The sequence below is a fragment of the Branchiostoma lanceolatum genome, chromosome 15 (assembly GCF_035083965.1).
Source record: "Branchiostoma lanceolatum isolate klBraLanc5 chromosome 15, klBraLanc5.hap2, whole genome shotgun sequence".
Taxonomy (NCBI): domain Eukaryota; kingdom Metazoa; phylum Chordata; class Leptocardii; order Amphioxiformes; family Branchiostomatidae; genus Branchiostoma; species Branchiostoma lanceolatum.
The window spans coordinates 15,182,932-15,202,625 of NC_089736.1; the positions used below are offsets into that span (position 1 = coordinate 15,182,932).

At 40.5% G+C, this 19,694-nt stretch overlaps 1 protein-coding gene and 1 pseudogene across 1 annotated transcript; one reads left to right on the forward strand and one right to left on the reverse strand.

Annotated features, from left to right (window-relative positions):
* Positions 1-4,132: 4,132 nt before the first annotated feature.
* LOC136420498 (uncharacterized) lies at positions 4,133-5,163 on the forward strand. The gene has a single exon (XM_066407451.1). It carries the CDS (start codon positions 4,363-4,365, stop codon positions 4,921-4,923), a length of 561 nt encoding a protein of 186 aa, XP_066263548.1. The 5' UTR covers positions 4,133-4,362; the 3' UTR covers positions 4,924-5,163.
* Positions 4,912-8,127, reverse strand: LOC136420504 (uncharacterized; annotated as a pseudogene).
* Between the last annotated feature and the right edge of the window lie 11,567 nt (positions 8,128-19,694).

The following is a 19,694-nucleotide window of genomic DNA, read 5'->3' on the forward strand; positions in this document are numbered from 1 at the left end:
GACAGTTACCTCCAAGTTAGAAAAGCAGTTGGATATGGGTGTTACACGAGGCTTCTGAGAACAGCACTCAACATCCCCTGGACACAACACATCACCAACAAAGACCTGTATGCTGGCCTACAAAAGCTGTCCGATAAGATCAGGACAAGGAGGTTGAAGTTTGCCGGACACTGCCTCAGGAGCAAAGAACAAGTAGCTGACCTGGTACTCTGGATCCACAAGCATGGGAAAAGGAGGCTAGGAAGACCTGCAGCAACCTCTATAAACACACTCAAGAAAGACACTGGACTTGAAGTGGATAGTTTTCTCCAGGCGATTAAGGACCGAAACACTTGGGCTGCCATCTCGACTCGTGACTGGATGGTCTCGACATAAGCAAGTAAGCAAGCAACCTAACTTATTCTACCCTTTTAAAACAAGGTTAACATCATGTCTCCAGAAGAGGGTACTGTAGTGAAATGAGTCATAATGCATGAGTGTCTGGATTATTTCCGGAGTTACATCTGTCTTTACAAGCTGGTAATGAATATAACTTCCTCATCATGTCGACACACAAAAAGGTGAATATATACCAAACCCTTACAAGAGATGCATCAATCACTTCTATATAAGATGGGTATTTCCGGAGTTGCATCCGTCCTTACCAGCCGGTGTTGACAATTTCGTTGAAGTCATCGTGTTAACAGCAAATGTCAACGACATGATAGACCTTTAACCCTATCCAGACTGGGGGGGGGGGGGCTAAAAGTGCCCGCGCCAACTTTGACATCGTATTTCTGCCGAACGATGTATGCTAGGACAACCAAATTTGGTGACTTTCCCTAAAATTTTGTTGGCTACAATTTTATGATAATGTTTTAAGTTTATCATTTTTTCATGTTGCCATGGCAACGGGTTTCTGACTGGCATTTTATGCAAAAATCATTAATTTTCTCAAAGCAATGATATTTCTCGGGATTTCTTGCACAACTACACTAGTTTTCCTACATGTATAACATTACATGTAATAAGATGTAACTTTCCTGATTTAATATTCATAATTTATGCTAATTTGATGACGTAATCAGCCAAAATCCAAGATGGCGGACTATATCACTATTTCAGGTATTAGCAGGCTTTTTCACCCTTAAAATAGTCAATACCTGACATTTTCTTTATCAGAAACATTTATATTAACGTTTTTAGTCTATTTTCAGTGTCCTTTGGGGTCAAAAGTGGAAAAAAAGGATTTTTGAAAATTTCAAAATGGCCGATCCAAGATGGCGGATCCCAAGGGATCGCTAACAACACATGACGCCATTTTATGACGTCATTTTGACGTCAACGTACTAACCATTGATGTTGTATGCCTTTGCATACCTTAAAATGAATAATACAAACCGTTTCGTTTAATTCCTTTAGATATTACGGGAATTCCCTATTTAGCCAATAAAATCACATCGATGACGTCATAATTACGTCATATTACGTCATAACGTCACCAAAATTACAGGAATTATAAAACTTGACGTGAATATCACTCCCTGAAAATTTGGTGATGATACATCATACCGTTCGGAAATTATGAGGGGGGGGGGGGGCGAATTAGCCCCCCCCCCCAGTCCAAGAAATACCAAAAAAGCCCAGTCTGGATAGGGTTAAAGTACTTGTTTCTCAAATTCACACTAAACTACAACAATTACTGATAAGAAACAACCCCCATAAGTATTAATATAAGAATATAGACGTTGGCAAAAAAATATGCACCCTTCTGATATGATGTTAATGGACATCGAATCTTACGAATCATACTTCGAGTTTTTGATTCCTGCCGCCGGATAAACTAGCTCCCGGCGTCATGGTAAACAATGTAGCAGTTTCGGACCCTGGTACCGCGAATCACAAAAAAAGTTTTTTTGAGAAGCAAAAAGTTCATAATAACCGTAATGTACATGAAATTGAGAGTCGTCATGATGTTGCCTTTCTGCTTCACTAGGGAATGTTTTGTAAGTCGCAGTACCAGGTCCCGATTCGGCTACCGTGTTAACTATGACGCCAAGAGCTGGAAATTAACTTGATTAAGCTTGGATTAGAAAGATCCGGGGCCTCATTGTCCTTCAGAGCGTAATTCCGGTCCAGGTTCAGACCGAATGACAACGATATCACAATAGTCCCCTTTCCGGATACAAGTCACGTAGATTCTCGCCCATGCGAGATCTCGCGAGCGCGCGCGAAAACGAGGCTGTCCCTGACTCGCCAAGATGCAATCTGAACAAGCTGTTATACCTGGTTCGTCGTCTTCCCCGGCCCGGTAAGTTTCGCCTGTTTTTTGCGTGAACGAAGCTAAAAATTCCAAAGTAACATTTTAAGGACATCGTAGTGGTAACCTGGGTATCGTTTTTTTCCGCCCCGCATCGATAATTACGTAGTTTTAGTCCGATTTGGCGGCGGCGGCGAAATGGGGGAGGGGGGCAACCGCATGTATTACGTACATACGCCCGATGTTATGATACGTCTGGGGCGGCTTTTCCCGTCAGTTTCGCGGGTTGTGACGATGTATTTTCGCCATGAACATTACTAAAACCTCTGGTGTCGATATTTTCCCGTGCACAGCCGTTTTTTTCACGATTTGAGTGATTCGAACCCTGGTATAGAGCCAACATTGTAGATAGTGTTATAGTGTATATTGTATACTACGCACGTGCGAGGCAACGGTTGGAAATTAAGGCACTTGTGTAAAAGCTTATGAAGGTTTTCAACCAAATGTTACTTTTGTATGTTGTTGTAACTTTGTTTCTTTTGTTTACAGTCAGCTTGTTCCAACGGCAAGAAAAACAAGAAAAAATGCAAGACAGGAAAAAAATGTGCAGCATATGGATGTACCAATACAAACTATGTTGTGATTGATGATATAGCAGTATTGAGCAAAATCACAATGTTTACTGTTCCTAAAAAGGTTCTCGAAGACCCTAAATTAATAAACCGGTGGGTTACCTTGATTAAGAGGCAGCACAATAGAGATGGATTTACTCTGAACAGGAATACAGTCATTTGTGAAGAACACTTTAAAGCTGAAGATGTGATAAGAAAATCATCCCATGGATTGACATTGCAGAGACCAAGGCTCAAAGATGGTAGGTGATATTTTTACAATGGTTGTATGTAAAATATGCATCAAGTTGGCTTACTATCTACACCTTATGATATGCCGTACAGTCTACATCTAATGATATTTCTTACACTATACATCTAATTCTGTATGCCCACAACGTCTATTAAATGTGAATTTGATACAGGTGCAGAGCCAGTGTTACATTCTTGGAACAAGCCCAAACTGAAGCGAGCATCCCCAAAGAAGCGGTGTTCTTCACAAACCACGCAGGCAAGAAAGAAGAACAAAAAAGTATGTCATATAGTCTACAAAAATCCTATCGCAGCTTTTCTCTGCTTGCAGCAAATGTTCAGTTAAAATGTGAATATAGTTATGAACTTTGTATCAATTGTCAGATTTAATAGTATGTATTATTTCATTTTCACATTACTTCAAATATATCATTTGAATACTCTGCACAAGTCATATATAACAGGACTATGTCCATTCCCTTTTTCAGTCAATACAGGAGACAGCAAGTCCGCCAACAGTAGATGCTGCTATGTAATCGACACCAGCCACACAACAGACTGTGCGGGACTTCTTTGGAAACACCAGCCGTATCCAAGCAGACAGACTTGTCGTCAGTGTTAAGACAGACCTGTCGCACATTTGTTTCTGTTGGGACTCAAACCTTGTTTGAAGAAGCACCTAGGCCTGTTCACATGTTAGACCATGACTACACATTTGTTATGAATGCCTCACACCGTTTAGAATCACTCAAAGAGTACATTTCCATGTTGGAATCTAAGCTTCAAAATTGTACTCTAGAATGTAAAAAATTGAAGACAATTGTACAGGATTTCACTGATGAAGTGACTGAGTTTAGAAGTAGAAGGTTTTCAATTTTTGCATTTAAGGATGATGATGCTGCTGTCAGATTCTATACTGGCATGCCAAATTTTGCAAGCTTTATGGCACTTTTTGAGTACTTGGAACCTAAAGCTATGAAGCTGCAACATTGGAGAGGCACAGGCAATGGCTCTGCCAATAAGTCTTATTAAAGACCAGGAAAAAAGAAGCCAGGACCAACAAGGAAATGTACTTTGTTGGATGAGTTTTTCCTGGTCTTGATTAGATTAAAAGTTGGACTGTACACGAAGGACCTTGCAATAAGACTTGCAATATCTGAGAGCACTGTGTCTCGTATTTTTACAACTTGGATAAACTTCCTGTCTCGCGAGTTGCCTCTATTGTTCCCTACTCCATCACAAGCGCGTATTAGGCATTTCATGCCTCCACAGTTCAGCAAATATCCAACAACTAGGATTATATTGGACTGTACTGAAATTTTCGTAGAGATTCCCTCTGCCCTGAAAGCACAGTCTGAAACCTGGTCAAACTATAAACACCACAATACTTGGAAGGTATTGGTAGGGGTAACTCCTAATGGACAGGTATCTTTTGTGTCAGACTTATGGGGTGGGAGGGTGACAGACAAAAAGATTACTTTGGCATCAGGTGTGTTTGACTTCTTGGAGCCAGGTGATAACGTAATGGCAGATAGAGGATTTGAAATTCAAGATATTCTCCGTCCGGGTGTTGATTTGAATATACCACCTTTCAAAGGTAGCAGGGAAGCACTTACTGCTGAAGAAGTTCAAGAGACGATGGACATCGCTGAGGTACGAATACATGTCGAACGTGCCATTAGCAGAATTAAGAACTATCATATATTGGATGGAATCCTGCCTCTATCACTAGCGAATGTTGCAGAGCAAACTTTTCGGGTATGTGCATACGTGACAAATTTCCAGACACCACTTGTACAAGGAAAGGAAAATGTTCCATAAGATCTCCTAGAGATACAGGAGGTGCATGAGGTTTAATGTGCAATATTTACATGTGTGAATACCAATACTGTTCATACACTGTCCAGTATCTGAAATCATGTCAAATGATGACTATCATTTACCCCTTGTATTGATAAAAATTGGGGTTCTGTGTTTTGTATTTGTATATACATTGTGCACTCCTGTATGTACTGTACATCTGAAAGCAAACAATAAATGATACCTTGTTGGGAACTGAAATTCTGTCTTTTGCTGAGGGAGGCTTACAGTCTATGTTGGCAGTTTGGATCTGACAGCATATAGAAGTATGAACTTATATTGCAAGCTAGTTGGTATTATTTACATTATATACAATCTTACAGTAAAGAGCATCTATCACCAATATTTGCACTCCTGTATGTACTGTACATTTGAAAACAAACAATAAATGATACCTTGTTGGGAACTGAAATCCTGTCTTTTGCTGACAAAGGATCACAGTCTCTAGTGGCAGTGTATATTGTTGTATTGCGCGAATTTGCCATGGGTGGATTTTGTTGTATTTTTCTGCAACACTCAAGATCTTTTCATCCAGCCAAGGACATTATATATCATGTCCTTGATCCAGCAGATATATGTTGATAATCAATGACGAGTGAATATCTCAACAATAAAATTACTTGAATGGTTTCCACCCCCTTTCTCATATAGTGTAAGCCCCCTCCTCACCCTCTTAGTTACAACTTCCGGTAAAATAGCTGTCTTGTAGAAGTAATCTAATCTAGGAAGGTTACGTGTTTGCCATTGGTTGTCAACATACATCCGTTGGATGAAAAGATCCTGGGTGTTACCGAGAAATACAACAAAATCAACCCATGGCAACTTTGTGCAATACAACTGTCCTTGAACCTGGTGGTAGTACCGGTGGGATGTTTTCAGGCGGACTTCACCTTCTACTGTACATAAGCAAAAACTTTTGTCTTACAGAATGACATCAATAGATTGATCTTGTTAATTTGGATGATGGACACTTTACTTCCAAACCACCTTCCCCAGTGCTATCTACCACTAGCCTGTCAAGGGAAGCCCCAAGCCAGGGTCTGTCTGTAGAAACCAAGAGGCCAACCTCCTTACAAGTTGTGTGTGGGTCTGTCAGCCTCTTGGTTTCTACATACTTCTCCACAGCAACTTCCTCAGTCATGTTTCCAAATGCTGTTGCTGACGTTGTAAAGTTGCTGTACATGATAGACTTCACTTTTTTGGATGGCTCGACGTGACATGTCAAGGCTGGGCCAAAGTTGGATGCCGTCAGCTTCTCCCTCCTCTTCTCCATCCATGCGCTGTTGGCTGACTGGCCCCTAGTTTGCTCTTCAATCGTGTTTCTTTCTGCCTCTGTGATTGTTATGGCATACATTTTGTGAGCTATCATAGACTGAAAAGGTTCTGAAGAAATGTCATAGGTGTCACTGAATGATTGTGGTGGCTCGTAAGGTGGGTCACTGTCATTGTTGATGTCATCATGAAAAAGGTGAAACATGGAGTTTGGGAGGGAGTGTCTGAGCTTCTGCTGGACGATGGAGAGCTGGTGTGGGTCGAGGTGTCTGTGATGTTCTGCCCGGGGGTCATACTGCGATGATGTGGAGGTTCTTGGTGTTTTGCCCTACCGGATTTTGTGGATTTTTATGTTATGCAGAGGTTGTGGCTCCACCTGTTGGGTGACAAAGGAAGTGAATGAAAAACTAATAAAGACATTCAGTAACAACTGTTCTAATACAATGTGTAGCATCATTTAGTGAACAAAGCTTTAAAATTACATTAGGTAATTTGTTGTACTATGACACAGGCATGAAGTCTTAATACATGTGTGATGACAAAGAATGCACACACACAGGTTTGAATACATGCACCTCTCCTGTATAAATGTGTGTTGTGGACATACAGCTAATGAAGATGAATGCCAACCTTGTCATTTCGTGGCACGTTCCACACGGACAGTCTTGCTGTACACGCCAGCGGGGTTGGATGGTTCTTCAATCCTCTTCGTGTGAAGTCTTCTACTGCAAAGAGTACCCCACTGGCATGTGTGCATTTGCTAAATCCAGCTACTCCTTTCCTGTAACAAACCCAAAAATATTGCTTAATGAAAGAGCTTGATATGTAACACTGTTCCTGCTGACTAAAAGTTGGAATCTGCAAAGAAAAGAAAATCCGATTTTAATAACAAACGATCTGTGAGGAGGACTGGCAAGAATGGGGCAAGCATAACATGAGCAAACTGAACATCTTCTGCAGACATTACTGCAATAATCTTTGAGTGGTAACTTCTTGTAATAAAGGTAAATTAACCGTGCCTTAACAATCTAGTAAGGGTGGGTGAGTTGAGGTGCTGCTGTCACTAGAAGTTACAGTGTACAGTGAAAACTTTTGATTATTTTGGGCACTCCACAGGAAAATGGCTATCTGTTTGTTGAACGTCTTCCAATTCGATGCCTGTAAAGTTTGGGAAGAATTGAGAGGGTTATTGGGGTCAGTATGAACAGTGAGCAAGGCAACAGGCCTGTTTTAGTACGAAGTGGAACTGGAGAAAGCCAACAGGGCTTTTATGTAGAGATTTGTCACCCTGCAGGACAATCACAGGCTGCTGCTTTCACATCGCCGTCTCCATCACCGAACACAACCATGGTCTTGTACCGTTTCTGCTTCATGCTGGCCAGAACTCTTGCTTTTACAAACACAAGCTCATCTTTCTTAGCAACTTCAATGCTTTCAATATACCTTCAAGAAAGTATTGAAATGCCTTCAATCTCTTATAGGCTGTGCATTTTAGCACTTGGTGATCATACTTCTTTGTGCGAAACACCAGGTACTCATAAAGTGAAGCAAAATTCAGAACTGGAAGATTTCTTAGATCTCTTGACCAAACCTAACGGGCCGTCACTTTTTCCATGGAAGCCACATCTGTGAATGACAATGAGCTTGCTGTGTTTTGAGTACTGCCTTGTTGAAGGTGAACCAAATAAACATGAGCAAAATCTACAAGAGCGTCCTTGTTTCCAGTTTTGGGGAGTTTATACTGGCCGAGCAACTTTTTCAATTGTTTTACCGTCAGCCCCTGCAACTCCTCTTTGGTTGTCAACTTTCTATCTTCAAACACTAGACCTGTGGATGAAATAACATAAAAGGATTAAATAACATGCACATTGCTTTTTATACAATTTCAACACAATGGTATTACGTCAGTTGAATTACCAAAAAAAAAAACCCTGTTATTACTTACCACTCCGTTTAAGTGGGCTAACGGTGCTGAGGCAATTTCAGCACTGGAGAGATTTAGGTGCTGGTTAAATATGACTAATGAGAAAAGGTAGGCTGCCTAGGCAATGAGAAAAGGAGTATGGACTCCATTTTCGTCAATCTCGATGACATCAACACTCAGTCTGCTTGCCTATGATAGTTTTGATGACAACAATATCAATTATGCTACTGAATAATTTTATTGCAACGGCGACGTAAGAAAGTATAACATGCGTTCGTTCGTACGTTCATTCAGACCATTGTACTGCCTAGTGGCAAATGGGGCAGGAATGTTTCTTGCTGTTTGAGCAACAGCGTGTGTTAAAGCAACACGCTGCTCACGAGGTTTACTGTTCTAGCACATAGTTGATGAAAAGCACGTGCATGTGGGTGTTGAACTTAAGTTGCATCAGACATATACATAAACGTTGCCTCATACATATGCATACTATTATACATATACACATACACATATGGATTCTAAAAGCTGCTGAACCTAAACCTACGTCTACAGACAGAGAAGTTGGACGAGTCCACATTTAACATTTTAGGGAGGGTCAGTTAACGACAATTGGAATTTTACAAATTTTACAGTTTTTTGGTTATCATATTTTCTTCGTTTATCTTTAATTAAGAAACTGCATTCAAAACTGAATCTATATTTCACCAATTTTGTTGATTTATCGCAACATTTCATTGCAACTTCAAAGCACATACTATAAACCAAATTGTTCCCCTGGTATGTTTATTCAATATTTTTGTTCGCCCACACATATTGTCTCCCGGTACAGAGCCTCAGTTGTGCCACTTACGTCGGTTCGACCCTGGAGACGAGCTGCTTCCAGAAGACCCATTGTAAGTACACTGTCTGAAATTTTGTAACTTCACCAAATTGTATTATGTTACGTTATCACACTACATACAATGCGTGAAGATAGCGAGCCAAGTTTGGAGGATATTTTCTTATTGACGATCCGCAGTTGAAATTTGCTTGGTATGTACCATCTTCTGTTTTTCCTTTCATAAACGAAAAAAAAAGTCAACATTGTTCAGATGGAATAGCTTTATCTTAGGTGGTACCGTAAATAAATTGACAAAGCCGCATTGGAATTTTAAGGCGGGGGACAGGCATGCGGCAGCACTTCTGGGGTGTCTTGAAAATACTATATAGTGTTACTTGTGGCTCTTGATTTTTTTCTCAAAGTACCTCTGTGCAAGACAATAATTTATGCAAATTTTTATGACGTCATGATGACGTCTTCAACAATTACAGGGCCACGCCCCTTTTTACAAAAGTGGTTCTTCCTCGCTAACGATCCAATGTACAACGCTGATATTTTAGGGACAGATGCATAATAATGTCATTGGTCAATATACAGGCTCCTTTTTTGATATCTTTTAAAATTAATTTTTGGTGATTTTTTTTCAATAATCTAATGAGAACCTCCTTCTGTGGGCCCTCACACATTATCAAAGTATCAAAATGCTTATGACACCCGTGAGAGGCAAGTTCAGGTGGTAAACCTTAGAACAGCATTTCTTTTTCTGCCCTATCATATACAGTTTTGTCAAACTTTTGCCTTTAAAAACATGCTGTAGGGGTAGTATTCATAAAATTGGCATTTAGTTATCGTAAAATGACCCCAAATCGTCATTATATGCTTTTTTCCCTATCACGCAAGCACTAACAGTGACATACGGGTCAATAACCACTGCAAATACACTATCTGACAGTCAGAGCAGTGTTCACAGCCAGGCCAGAGAATCTAGCTTTCCAGAGGGAGGGGGGAATAGCCAAAATGGGGGCCCCTGATTGGTCAGGCTGTTCCAAAAGGTATCGGCACCCAGTCAGGACGTTGGAAACTGCAACTTTGCCCTTGAAGTTTGCGGTAAACTGATAACCTATGTAGGAAAATTATGCCAGATAATGAAAAAAGACCTATAAATCTAACCAATCAGTTGGTTATTTTGTCTAGATATTTTTGTTGAAAATGTGCTGCCGCATGCCTGTACCCCACCTTAACATGCAGTTTACCGTAAATTTAATAGATATTCAACAACGATTTATTCCATACATATTTGTCACTGTGAACCTGCATTTTCCAGAAAATATGTTTTCATATGCCACTAAATAACATCAAGTTAGTCTGGAAACATGCAGTATATCGGTATGTGCTTTCAAGTAAAACAATATTTCAGCTTAGTCTCTTTTGAAGACTCCTTTGGCTGTTTTCTTTTTCAAGTTACAGTTTTCTTATTTAGTTATTTTTTTTTCTTATCGCTGGCCGGGAACTATGCGGCATAACTGTAAGCAATAAGAAAGAAAAAATGCAATAATAAAACTGTAACTTAAAAAAGAAAACAACCTGAAGAAACGGAGGCTAATGTCAGCTACAGCCACAGCCAGCTCATCAAGTTTTGATCCAAGCGCTGCCATGATTGGTCTGGCACATGAAGATGACTCGTGGGCTACTTCATCTACATACAAATGGATTGTTTTTGTCTGCTTTTGACGCTACAAACGTCATCGTTTATTTTCAGTAGGCTGTTGAGACCATACAGTGCAAACAAACATAAAGAATCCAGGCCGGATAGAAGCTGCTTAGATACCGGTCCACAATTCTCACTACCAACTCAATTTGCGCAATAAGTGAAAACAAGACACGGGAGGGTTTAGAAATTAGGAGAAATTTCACCGAATCAGAGCAAAGAGTCTGGAAGTCTGATGTAACAGGCAAATATTACATCCTTACCTAAAACCGTGTCTTGTCGTCAAAATGTCTCGGAACCATATAGCTGAAGACGTATCCTTGGATGTCACGTTCTCTAGTGAAAGCATGGCAAATCCAGATAAAGAAACTGGGCATCCTCTCTTGGGGCAGGCTGAAGAAGGTACCAAGTTCTACTCCCCAAGTAGATGTGAGGAGAATAAGACTGAAGACGAACAACTGTCTATCAAAATCGATGCTGGAGCTGGGGACAAACTGGGAATCGATATCAGCCCTGGGGATTTTGATACATATGCTATTGAATACATATGCAAGGATGAAAGCATCTGCAATGTAAAAAAAAACTGTGGAAGACACAGAAGGTAATAAATTCAAGGGATCAAACATGGAGAACAGCAGCAGCAATGGTGACGACATCCAAATGACAGGGCCAGCTTACAACCATGACAATCATCAAATTCAATCATCAGTTGATACAAATCAGCAATATGATAAATTGACGTTTAGGCAACATAATCACAGTCCCTGTCTTCACTCTTCAACACATTTACACCAACGCGATGATGAAGCCAACTTAATGCCGGCTAAGTATTATGACTATCCTTACCTTCAATCATCAGCTGATACAAATCAGCAATATGATAAGTTGACATTTAGGCAAGATAATCACAGTCCCTGCCTTCACTCATCAACTCATCTACACCAAAACGATGATAAAGCCAACTTAATGCCGGCTAAGGATTATGACAATCCTTTCCTCCAGTCAAATACCGTTACACATCAACAAGACGGTAATGATGAAAGAATCGACGAGTCAGCTACCAATGACGATCATCACTGCATCAAGCCAAATGTTTTCAAATGCCAGAATCGTGATGAAACCGTTGTTGAATCGTCCAACTGTGATGCCGGTCAGTCACGTGCTGTTAAAGAAGTTGCTGCCGAGTCAGCTCAACGCGATCTCTGCATCCAACCAGACGCTGTTGAATACCAGGAAAACGACGAACCAATTTTCGGGACAGCCGACTCTGATACCATCCAGCCATACGCTGTTAAATACAAGGAGGATGAAGAACCTATCGTTGGGACAGTCGACTCTGAAATCATTCAGCCATACGCTGTTAGATACCAAGAATATGGCGACAGTGGTAAGTATGATGCACCCCGTAGGGCTGATATTGCAGCTGAAAACGGACAAACATCCAGTGTCGCCTCTGATGATGTGGACATCAAACCATACGCTGTTGCAGACATGTGCCAGGATGGAATGGAGTGTAGAACAAGTTCAGTGGACATTAACAGTCAAGCAGGACATTTCTTACGGAATCCAGCGGCTTTAAACAGCATCAATGATGGTTTGATGAATCCATCAAACAATGATGCGAATCCTTCTCAACTTGACATTGAGGATGTGCAACATGTCCCGAATGATGCACTGGATACAAATCCGATGTACGTGTCAAACGTTCAGCCTCCTGCAACTTGCGGTAAGACATGTTTATGTCTTAGAGCAGTTGGTTATTTATTCTATTTACTTTAGTTATGCGTGTTAACAGGTTTGAAGCTAGACCGTCACTTAAATTGAAAAAATAAATCAGAACGAGTGATCTGTCAGGTAGAGCTCTCTGCTTGAGGAGCAAAACCAATTGTATGCATTTTGACTAGCCGGGATCTGGATGTCAGATTTTTGAGAAATTTTAGTTTGTCTTAAATAAATCGATAAAAAATTATACAGGACACAGGAGTGATGCACTCTAGCATGTAGGTTATATTAAATATGACCTCAGAAGATGTAGAAAAAAATCCCATTTTGTCAATAGTACTTTATCTGGTCTTGATTGTAGTTTTTCTTCTTAACACAACGCCTCATAATTGAATTGTAGTGATGTTCTTTTTTTCTTTTCTTTTCAGAATGTACTCGCAATCGGTTGTGCTTTGCTGTAAGGATGGCGACAGTCATTGGGCTGTGCATCGCCGGTGGAATCTTTCTCGCGTTTTTCTTTCGCACCAACGCATCAGAGGTAAGCTGCTGTCTTATGGGATTTATGTCTTGTTAACCATTCCTACAGCTGAGCTGCCCCTAGAGTTCATATAGAGTTTAGACACAAAGTTGAGAACTGCCTAATTGTTACTTTGTTGAACTATTGAGTGTGCGGATACTCTTTTGATTAGACACCTTATAAATGTATAGAAGTTGACAAGGGCACACAGGTATCAAAATTTGGCCATGGTTTAGATGATTGGTTCAAGATGAAGTAATTATAAGAAGATCTTCTATCTACAGCAGAGAGAGACTGCGGTTCCTGCCTTAACCTCTGGACCAACCCGATGCTGCGATTTTATCTCGCCGCCGCCGCCATTCCGCAAAGGTGAGACTAGCAAAAATCCATCAGAGGGTGTTGTTATGACCTGAACAGCATACTTCAATAGATTGTATTGTGCATAGCTTAATTCAGTTTGATGCACATTGCGCTGCAATAGTGCAGCATTTGACAGGCCCACATGAATATCAATATTCGTCCAGGGCTCAGAACATCTTTTTAAGATGGATCATTGACAAGATAACTCTCTATTTGTCTACAGCAGACAGCGAAATACGTACAGTGGACGGTACCTCTACTCCTGTTACCACTGAAAGCTTCAGCATCAGTTTTGTTTCTACGCCACCGAAAGTCTCTACCAGCTCAACAAATGAAGGTTAGTCCACCGCGAAAGTTCGCTTGGTTGTGTTGGCACAGTAAAGTTCCTCTGCGCCCTTACACAATGTCGAGACATCAGCAATTGAAAACTGTCATGTCTTGATCAATATAAGAGGAATTTTTTGGCATGTTTAGTCATGAATAATTCCAGTTCATTATGATTATCTATGCAAAAAGATTAGAAGGACCACGCTTTGAACTTTTCTTGTTTAGACCGGTACAGGATTTTTGAGGCCCACACCAAATTTTATGTTACATAACTCCTAAACGACTTACACCAGAGCCACCAAACTTGGTGAATTTTCATAAGTCCTTAACAAAAAATTCAAATTAATAAAGTAAGTTAATCGTTTTTCGTGTTGCCATGGCAACGGGTTTTGACAGGCATATCTTACAGCATCTGCTAATTTCAGTTCAAACAATGACGTGTCGAGGAATTGTTGGTACACCATATTTATTTTATTACATTGTTATCATCTCATATGTAATCCAATATAACTTTCATAATTCAACATTAACATTTTATGCTGATGTCATGACGTCTTCGGTCAAAGGCCAAGATGGCGGATAGAATCACATAAAAACGTCATAATGACATCTTATTATGTCGTAATGACACAAATGTATTATGATGATATTAATTCACATGCGCATCATCCTCTAAAATTTGGTGGTGATACAAGAAGTTTAGGAGTTACAGAGGGCAGGTCTCAAAAACAGCACATTGCTTTTGCTGGGGTCAAAAATGACCCCAGTGGAATCACTCTAGACTTTCCTCTATAATGTCAACAGTATTGTGCCGATCTCCTTAGAAAATTAGAAGAGGTTAGAATAGATGTCTACTGACAAAGTCACGGAATGATTTTTTTCCAAACCAAAATTTTTAAATGACACATCAAAATCCACGCCTGGGGTAAAAAATGACCCCGTTCGGGTGTATAAGGGTTAAGAATTTGCGTTCCAACATGTGAATGAATCTCGTATGTTTTTCTTTTCTACTTTTTGCAGAACAGTATCGGAAAACGTTTGGTGGGAAGGGGAAAGAACCGGGAAAATTCAATACCAACTACGGAGTGGTCGTGTCTGCTATCAATGAGATATTTGTAACTGATGCGTTTAACGGACGGGTCCAAGTGTTCAGCATAAATGGGACCTATCTCCGCTTCTTCCCAGCGATAGTGCCGGGTGAAGATATAATGTTCCCATACAGTGTTGCCATTGACGTGGAGCCTGGCTACTTGTGGGTAGTTGGGACTTCTGCTTTCACTCATGCTGATGCAAATGTCGTACAGTATAGCATAGATGGTCTGCCCATTAAGAAGTTCGGACTAAGCTTCAGGAATAGGGTTACCTATCCCAACATTGCGATAGATGTGCACAACAACAAAGTTATCATGGGAGTCGGGGATACAATAATGCTGCTTCAACCAAACGGCTCTCTCTATCGAAGTTTTAAAGTCTTCAACAAAGAGACTGATCTAATCGGTGGGGTTACATTGAACAGCGAAGGGAATATCCTATTTACAAGCTCGTATAAAAGCATTAACTTGTACAGTCAATTAGGGAAAATGCTATTTCAATTTGGAACCTTTGGGAGCAGAAAGGGCGAACTGTGTCTCCCGCAAGGCATTTGTGTGGACAACTTGGGCCGTATCATCGTGGCGAATCGTGGAACCAACCGGGTAGACATGTTCACAAGCCGCGGGGAGTTTATCCGTACTGTCGCGAAGATTACAAACCCGTGGGGTATCGCTATAGGACCGGACGGACAGTTGGTGGTGACTAGCGGTTGTGATCCCAATGTTACCATCGTTCCACGCCACATGGTTTCTCCTTGATGTACTATCCAGTGCATGTGAGCACCGTCTTGCCACCCTCGAGAGACAATTGTATCCCCTGAGACTCATTTCAGATATTCCCACGCATGCTACATTTATCCACCCACTTGTTGTACCAGTGAGCTCAAAACTAGTTCTACCTGTCTTAATCATTCAAACCTGACTTAAGAACGCTGTCTGAATTGTCTGACTCTGTTGCAGACTTACACCTGTCCAGTTGTTTTGATTCATTTTCAATAATGTAGTATTTTACATAAATGTCTTTCATCAATGTATTTTCATTACTGTTAAACATGAGTGCTGACATTTGTCTTGATATAATACACATCACTTAGAGTAATCATAAATTTGCCTCTAATAAGGCGATTAGAGAATAACCATAGGATTGTAAAACTACAACTAGTATCTGTTAGTCTACATGAGATTTGTCAATTCTAACCTATTGATACTATAGCTGCAGCACAAATAGACTTTTCAGATTTCAATATATGTGACCGCAGGAGACTTTCTTGTATGCAGAACACAGACGTACATATATATTTCAAAGGTTTACGGAATGAAAGTCCATTGAGAAAATTGAACATGTATAACTATAAGATGTGTCGTTTTATACACCTTTTGAAACGAATTGTCTCAAGAGACCGCCCAGAAGTGGACACAGAGATGGTCACTAATACAGGTTTGACTGTATTCCAACGGTCAGGTGATCCTTATGTAGAGGTGGTCACCAGTACAGGTTTGACTGTATATCGATGGCCAGGTGGTCCTTATATGTAGAGGTGGTCACTAGTATTTCAATTTCGATTGTATATCAATGGCCAGGTGTTCCTTATGTAGATGTGGTCACTAGTAAAGCTTTGAATGTATATCAATGGCCAGGTGGCTCTAATGTAGATGTTGTTACTTGTGCAGATTTGACTGTATATCAATGACCAGGTGGTCCTTATGTAGAGGTGGTCATTAGTACAGATTTGATTGTATATCAATGACCAGGTGGTTCTAATGTAGATGTTGTTACTTTTGCAGATTTGACTGTATATCAATGACCAGGTGGTCATTATGTAGAGCTGGTTGAGGGTATATCAATTGGCATGAGGTTTTCATAAACTGGTGACCACAAGTACATGGTTGACGTGAATGGCTTCAAAGAAAAATTAGTATTGTATAATTATTGACTGGACAAGCAAATGTAGGTCTGCAAAAGGTTTGTAGTTTTTTTTTTCTTCTCCAGGCTGAAACAGCCAAGTCAATATCTTTAGAGTAAACTAAGTTTTGATGCTTAGTGGCAGTTGTTATGTACATCAGCAGGGTTGAGTAATGAACTAAAAGCTAATTTGCGCTTATATGACATGTCCTATGTGGTAAAGTATTTCTTTTTTGTGTTGGCAAAAATGTATGTATTACTGGCTTAACCATTCGTTTATTCAGATTTAATTAGCTTTTAAAACATACCATTGGTCTTTAAAGCTTTGTTCACGGGGTTGTTAATTATGATATTGGATATGTAAAAGATTGTTTTTACTTCACTCTTAATATATGGAAAGGAAGATTATGCTTTAAACGTTGCTGTCATTAATGCATTCTGTGCACGTGATTAGTGGTTTTCTCACATTCACATAAAAACGCTCTCTCTCTTTCTTTGCCTCTCTCTCTCTCTCTCTCTCACTCTCTCTCTCTCTCTCTCTCACACACACACACACACACACACACACACATACATACATACATACATACATACACACACACACACACACACACGAGCGCTCGCACGCGCACACACACACACCCACACATACAAACACAGCATATACATGCACAAGGCCGTGAACTCAAACTGATTTCTTAAACAATATTTTTATGAAAGACATTTTTTTCGTCTACCAAAGTAAAATGTTGAATTCAAATCAAACCTCGATTTGTATATTGTGTATACAAAGTACAAAAGGTCTGCAATTCCACTTCCTAAGCGCTTTATTCTGAACCTTATAACGTACATCACACCACTAGATATTAACTGATGTTATAAAGTTCTAAGATGTTTTTATACAAATAGTTTCAGAAAACATTTTGATTTCTACGTGTATTTTTCCCATTCATTTACCAAAAATACAGTCCATATTTCTTAGACTGGCTAGTAAATTCACGTGTGGGCTACAAATATAATATACACAAACCTGTACTGTAGACGTAATACAGCTTTCATCTCGTTATTTTTATCAAAATATATAATGTTTCATTGAACAAAAATGTCAGAAAACACAATCCGGAGAGAAAAACAAACATTTGCCTTCAAAGATAGTTAAACCGAATAGACATTGCAAAGTTAGACACAGTAGAATATCATTTTGTACTGAATGATCTGAATCTCAAAAGCAACCAGTGAAAAAAAAATAATTCGAACGACTACCTCAGACGGCTGTACCTGAATGTGAATTGTCTGGTTTAGAAGATTACTCGTGGGCTGGCTAATCTACACATAGATTGATTTTTGTTTTCGTGGGAGCTCAATCTGAGGACAGTCTGTTCATGAGATTGCAAGTGTCAGACTATGAATGAAAACTACTATTCGACAAAGATCTCTTCTTCCAGCGATAAATATCTGCTATTTGAACTAGCATCGTAAAAAATCATCATATTTTGATTGTGTTCTATAAAATATATAAATAGATAGTAGATAAAGACTAACAAGTGTATACGCGATCATCGTGGTTAGATTGTTTACATGTATTCAGACGTGATCCACATAGAGGCAACGTTCCCGGCAGTTCCGAAGAAGAGTTGCTGTTGCTAGGCGACAAAGATGTCATCTTTACAAGACGACTGAATAAAACCGTTCTGTTTTAAAGGAATAAGCTATCGTTAGCTCCTCTGAATGTTTTGCTCACTAGATCTAGCAACGTCGAGTGGCAGGGGATGCAAACGCAGTGAACGAGTACACCGAATAGACTCAATCCTTTGATATTACAGGCACGAGGTAGAAACCTCAGAGTGGCCAATCCAACAATCCCTTCATCCATTCATCCATGTCATTTCCTCTTTATCCCACCATCCATAGTCCTCCATTCATTCATCCATCCATCCATCCGTCCACCGACCCAACCACCCACCCACCCATCCATCCATGCCAACTCGCCCGTCCATCCATCCATCCATACCTCCATCCTTCCATGCCAACCCACCCATCCATCCATCCATCCCTCCATCCATCCATGCCAACCCACCCATCCATCCATCCCTCCATCCATCCATGCCAACCCACCCATCCATCCATCCCCCCATCCTTCTATGCCGACCCAACCATCCATCCCTCCATCCATCCATCCTTCCATCCATCCATGCCAACCCACCCGCCCATCCATCCATCCATCCCTCCATCCATCCATCCCTCCATCCATCCATGCCAACCCACCCATCCATCCATCCATCCATGACACCCACCCACCCACACTACAGAACGTAGCAAGGAATACCAGGAATCGGACCCATAACCTCTGGATCTCGTGTTCGCTAAGCCAGCCACTTGACCATTTGACGCCACTTGTACCGAACCATGATTAACACACTATGTGTAAAACTGTACAAACTTTCCCTTCAGCCTGTGTACTCATGTTGAAATTTGATAGTTGTTTTTTCTTGTATTTCTTCATCGGAAATCTGACAAATCGAATCAGAAAGTTACCTCTTCTGTCACTGGTCGGACAAATGCTACATGCACCCCTTCTACCAACTGTGGTACATGTCCATGTGATACCGCCTTGAGTTCTTCTTCTGTTGTTTCTTCCTCCAACTCAATGCCTGCGACAGGGAGTTGTGTATTTGCTTGTTCATACCAGTAGTATACCAGAATATTCGTAGCATGAACAAACCTGGAACATACCAGACAATAACAATAATACTACCCGGCAAACAGCACATGTCGCAAGCCAGATAAAAAAGACATCTAGCGGCGTAGGTAGAAATTGCAGCTGCAACATTGGCGATGAGTATCGACACACGGTCTCACAACGCCCCATGACGATTCGCTTACGAAGTACATCACTAAAATATGTGTGCGTGTGTGTTAGTCAGTCGGTGCGCATCAAGTGCGGTGTGGATTGGTATAAACTCCGACAGTGACCAGAAAAGTCCCTTAGCAAAAGGACTGAGTCTGCACCATTAGACTTAGCTTACTCGAGAGGCTGGTGTCAACCTGTCACTTTACACAAGGCATTATACAGGAGGTTAGCATGGAT